The sequence below is a fragment of the Hyposmocoma kahamanoa genome, unplaced genomic scaffold (assembly GCF_003589595.1).
Source record: "Hyposmocoma kahamanoa isolate Upper Pololo Valley unplaced genomic scaffold, ASM358959v1 100021, whole genome shotgun sequence".
Classification (NCBI taxonomy): domain Eukaryota; kingdom Metazoa; phylum Arthropoda; class Insecta; order Lepidoptera; family Cosmopterigidae; genus Hyposmocoma; species Hyposmocoma kahamanoa.
The window spans coordinates 19545303-19550223 of NW_020653200.1; the positions used below are offsets into that span (position 1 = coordinate 19545303).

At 34.8% G+C, this 4921-nt stretch overlaps 1 protein-coding gene across 1 annotated transcript in view; it reads right to left on the reverse strand.

Moving 5' to 3' along the window:
• Nucleotides 1-3663: 3663 nt before the first annotated feature.
• Nucleotides 3664-4921, reverse strand: part of LOC113228414 — a 2626-nt gene continuing 1368 nt past the window's right edge. Inside the window, exon 2 of the mRNA XM_026461710.1 lies at nucleotides 3664-4593. Within this exon, the coding sequence (XP_026317495.1) occupies nucleotides 3664-4593 (930 nt within the window). The remainder of the gene's footprint in view (nucleotides 4594-4921) is intronic.

Consider the following 4921-nt stretch of genomic DNA (forward strand, 5'->3'; position numbering starts at 1 on the left):
TTAGAACTAAAAGTGTACAAGTATTTAATTATTTTTAGGGTATAGAATGCGTTGCGTGAGTTGAGTTGTGTGTGTGTGTGTGTGTGTGTGTGTGTGTGTGTGTGTGTGTGTGTGTGTGTGTGTGTGTGTGTGTGTGTGTGTAGTGTGTAAGTGTGTGTGTGTGTGTGTTTGTGTGTTAGTGTATGTGTTATTGAGTGTGGGTGTGTGTCTGTGTTTGAGTGAGTGCATGTCTGTGCATGCGTGCGTGCGAAAGTTTGCGTGGTAATGAGTTAATCAGTCAAAGACTTGCGTGGTTGTGCATGTATGTGTGATGCATGGTATATTTATTCTAGCACTTCTAATAGGTGTTCTGTTTCTGCATAATCTAATGATTTTAACCATTTTGAAAGAGTAGTTTTACAATCATAAGTGTTTAATGGGTATAACTTTAATACTTTATTTATTTTATTGTACAGATAAGAAGATTGTCGGTTATATTGTTTTCTTGCAAAGGTGGTCTTTACATTTCTATACGGCATCACAATGTCTTTTCTTCTCTTCCTAAGTATAAGCGGATCAAAATCAATAGTTTTGTGTAACTTCACAATGCAGTTTAAAATGTATAATTTTCGAACCGTAAGCAGATCACTAATTCTGTAAAGCTCAGTTGTGGGAAACCTATATTTCTTAAAATGTATTACTTTAAGTAAGGCTCTCTGAGCCCTTTCTAATTGTATGAATTTAGTTTTTGAAGACCCTCCCCAGACAGAGATACAGTAAACCAGGACAGACTGTGCCAAGGCAGTATAAACTTTGGTTAGAAGATCTTTTGTTGCCACGTATCGTAAATTTTTAAATATCCAAATAAGTTTTCTTACTCTAGATGAAACAAGATTTATGTGTTCATACCATGATAAATTTTGATCTATAATAATGCCAAGATATTTAATTTTATGTACTTTGGCGATAGTGGGGCAAGTACAGACTTGTGTACGTTGGGTTTCACAACTATGAATTTTAATTTTATGTTCTAGAACAGGTTGGCTCGAGTTACGAATAGAAAAACAAATATAATTTGTTTTTGCGGTGTTTAAGGTAAGAAGGTTACTATTTAGCCACTGAGAAGCTTTGGCTAGACCTTCTTCGCTGCGCTTATGAACCTCTTCCCAAGTATTACCAGAAAATACCAAGGCAGTATCATCAGCGTAAGACACTACCCTTCCATTATCTATATCCAATTTACATAGGTCGTTTATATAGATAAGGAAGAGTGTCGGACCTAGGACACTTCCTTGAGGCACACCAAAAGTAACATTAACGTCACTACTCATGTAGCTGCCTATCTTAGTTCTTTGTGTACGATCTTTCAGATAGTCTTTCAAGATAGCAAGAGGGATACCTCGAATTCCAATGTTTTCAAGTTTCTGGACAAGAATGGGGACAGGGACGGTGTCGAATGCCTTTTTCAAGTCTAAAAAGATTCCTAAACATTTTTGCCCGTAGTCAAGGTTGTCAACAATTTGTGACGTCAGAGAAGATACAGCATCTTCTGTGGATAAATGTTTTCGGAAACCAAATTGCGTGTTTGCTAAGATGTTAAATCTGTTTAAATAATTAACTAAACGAGTATTTATTAATTTTTCAAGTATCTTAGATATAGAGGTAAGAACTGAAATTGGTCTGTAGTTGTTGACATCCTCCCTGCCTCCACCCTTGTACACAGGTGTAACAATAGATTTTTTTAACGCTTTAGGAAATACACCTTGTGCAAAACAAAGATTCGCCAGGTAACAAATAACTGGCACAATTATTTTTTTGGACTTCTTCAGGAAGTTAGTTGGGATATTATCCCACCCAGGAGCACTATTAGAGTCGATATTCATGAGAACACTTTCAACTTCATAAGGGTCAGTATCTAAAAGAACAAAGGAAGAGACTTGTGAGTTTGTTGTACTTGGTAGAAGAGGGGGGCATTGAACAAGATTGTTGGCCATAATTTTTTCCGCCAAGTCCAAACCAATACTAGCAAAAAAGTCGTTAACTTTATTAACAGAGATAGTTGGTGTTTCAGAAATATTAAGTAGGTTAGTATTAGGAGTTTTAATTTGTTTAAATTGTGTGATGTCGTTTATAGTAGTCCATAGAGTTTTATTATTTTTACATGATCTAGCTAATTTTTCACGTTCGTATTTGCGTTTAAGTTTTTTTATGAGTCCATTACAGAAGTTCCTATATCTCCTGTACGTTATACTCAAAATTTTATTATTTGGATCTGATTTTAATTGTTTTTGCAAATAGTTCCTATTTGTAATACATTTTAGTATACCTTCTGTTATGTATGGCTTAATTATACGTTTGCTTCTAGTTATCCCCAAAATTTTTGTATGTTCGGTAAGCGCATTTGTGATTTTACTAATCATAAGATTAGTTATTTCATTTGGATCCGTTAGCAAAAATAACTCTTCTATGTTAGACAATCTTAAACTGCTTAAGGCATTTACGTAGTTAATTATAGTTTTAGTTAGTGGGCAACTGGACGGCGGCGTGAGGTTTGATAAACTAAGTAATACCATCTGATGGTCTGTAATCGACGTGTTGAGGACTGCAATAAATGCAGATATTTTATTTTTATTAATATTTAACATAAAATGATCTAAGCACGCGTTTTTTCTGGTTGGGCAAGTGTGACCAGGAAGGATCCCATGCGTTGCTAAAGATGTTAGGTAATGCTGCATATTGTTTCGTTCATATGTTGATTTAGATTCTTTTTGGATTATATTTATATTTATGTCCCCTGTTATTATAATATTATGTTTTGTAGTTATCGAATTTAAGTGTGAAGTTAAAGAGTCAATAAAATCCGTAGCATTAGCCATAGAAGGGGATCGATAAATTGCTAGAATTTTGAAGCTGCAAAAAGTGATTTCAAGACACGATGCGTGAGTCAATTTAATTTCTTTTACTTTTACTTGATGATCATTTCTTACATAGACTACGACTCCGTCATTTTGGTTTAATATGTTGGTAGTATAATAAGAGGTGTAGTTTTGTAATAATGGTATTTGCTTATTAAAATCAAGTCGACACTCTGTAAAAATAATAATGTCTATACTAAATTTAAACTGTGATAATGTAATTTCAAAATCGGCAAAGTTGGTGTATATGCTCCTAATATTCTGAGTAATAATATGAGTTTTTATCACTTTAATATTGATGGTTTTATTTATGTAATCCAAGGAACATTCAGTAGATTTTGCAATTTTTGTGTCGTCTAATTCTTGTAGCGTATTTAGTGGTGTGTTATCCATAATTATCTATTATATTATTTGCTAGTTGGTAACCTGTGAGTGGATATGTGAATTGTGATATAATTTGGATACCGAATTTATAATAATTGGTGTCTTTAATTATGTTGTGCAGAGCAGTTATTTCCCACGCGTGTGTAAAAGTGTTAAGTTTTGTGTATATGTATGTAAGTGACTGAATATGTGATAATTTGAAATGTAGTGTATAATGTATGTGTAAGAAAAAATGTAAAAAAGTGTACATGTGAGCGAGTAAATGATTGTAGTAAATTTGAAAAGATTTAAGTTTAGATCTGTTACTTTGTTGATTACAATGGCTAGTACTGTATATAAACTTAGTTTTTAGGAGTTTGATAAACAGATATATTACAATTAATAGTCATATTTTTTGCATCAATTGTGTTATTTGTGACTCATGATTTATAAGTATTACCGGAGAGTTTTCATCTCTTCTCACGTAGACCTTGCCAAAAGATGTCCAGCAGAATTTATATTGTTTGGTTTTATGCAGTTCCCTAGCCAAAAAATAGAGACGAGCACCCTTTGCAGTTAGTTGTTCTGAAACAAAAATCGGTGTCTCTTCCTCGGAGGTGATGTTCAGAACCTTGGCACGCAACTTCTCCTTATTCTTGATGTTATAGGATTTACATGCTTTAAGTATGCCAGTCTTAATCATAGTAGAGCTGGTCTCCACAATTATTGGGGTATTCTTAGGTCCGTCTCGTTTACCCTGCACACGAAAGACGTCTCTGATTTCAGATTTCTGAATTTCGCAATCAATATTCTTAGATAGATTTACTACCATGTCAACTAAGTCATTCTTATTCTCTTGCGGCTTCTTCGGCACATTTTTAATTTCTAAGCAGGTTTTGCGATTATTGCGCTGTAGGTCTTCGAGCCTATCTTCCAGAATATGGATGTACTCTCTGTCTTTAGTTGACTGTAGTTCCATTTGGTTGATTTTTCTATGGAGCTCTTCATTTTGCTGAGAAAGAAATTCCACTGAATTCTCTATATTAAGGTTTGTTTGCTTAATATCTTTAAGCTCCTTAGCAATAGTCTTTAGTTCTGATGTTTGAGCTGAGAACAGTGCTGATATGGTGTTTATCATTTCGTCCTTAAAAGAGTCCAGTCCAGAGCAGCAGTCCTCTCTCGGTCGCTTTGCACGATGAGAAAAAAAGTTTGGCGGTGTTGTGAGAGCTTTGTCCGCCGCGAGATCAAAGACTGTGAGAGTTTTCTCTGCCGTCGAAAGATCAGAGTCCGATAAAGACTCATATGAATTATTATTTGTCTGTAGTAAACTCGGTAGCTAAAGACGTTGAATGATTACTGAGCATGTCAACAATAGCCAATGCATTGCAAACAGGACCTATCTGGGATCAAATGTATCTTTAGAATGTTCAGTGTATACTAATAATGTTGAAGGAAATCCTCCTTCAACGTCTCATTAAAGGCCCATTTAGATGGAGAGAGTTTCACGTCTCGAAGATGCGATTATCGAAAGAATATAAAAAACTTTCCTCGTCTAAACATTCGCGATTATCGACCGTCCACGTGAGCGATAATCTCCTCGCCTTTCAATATTGAACCTCTCCGTGTAAACAGAACTCGAAAGCAAAAATCGTATTTCGAGTTTC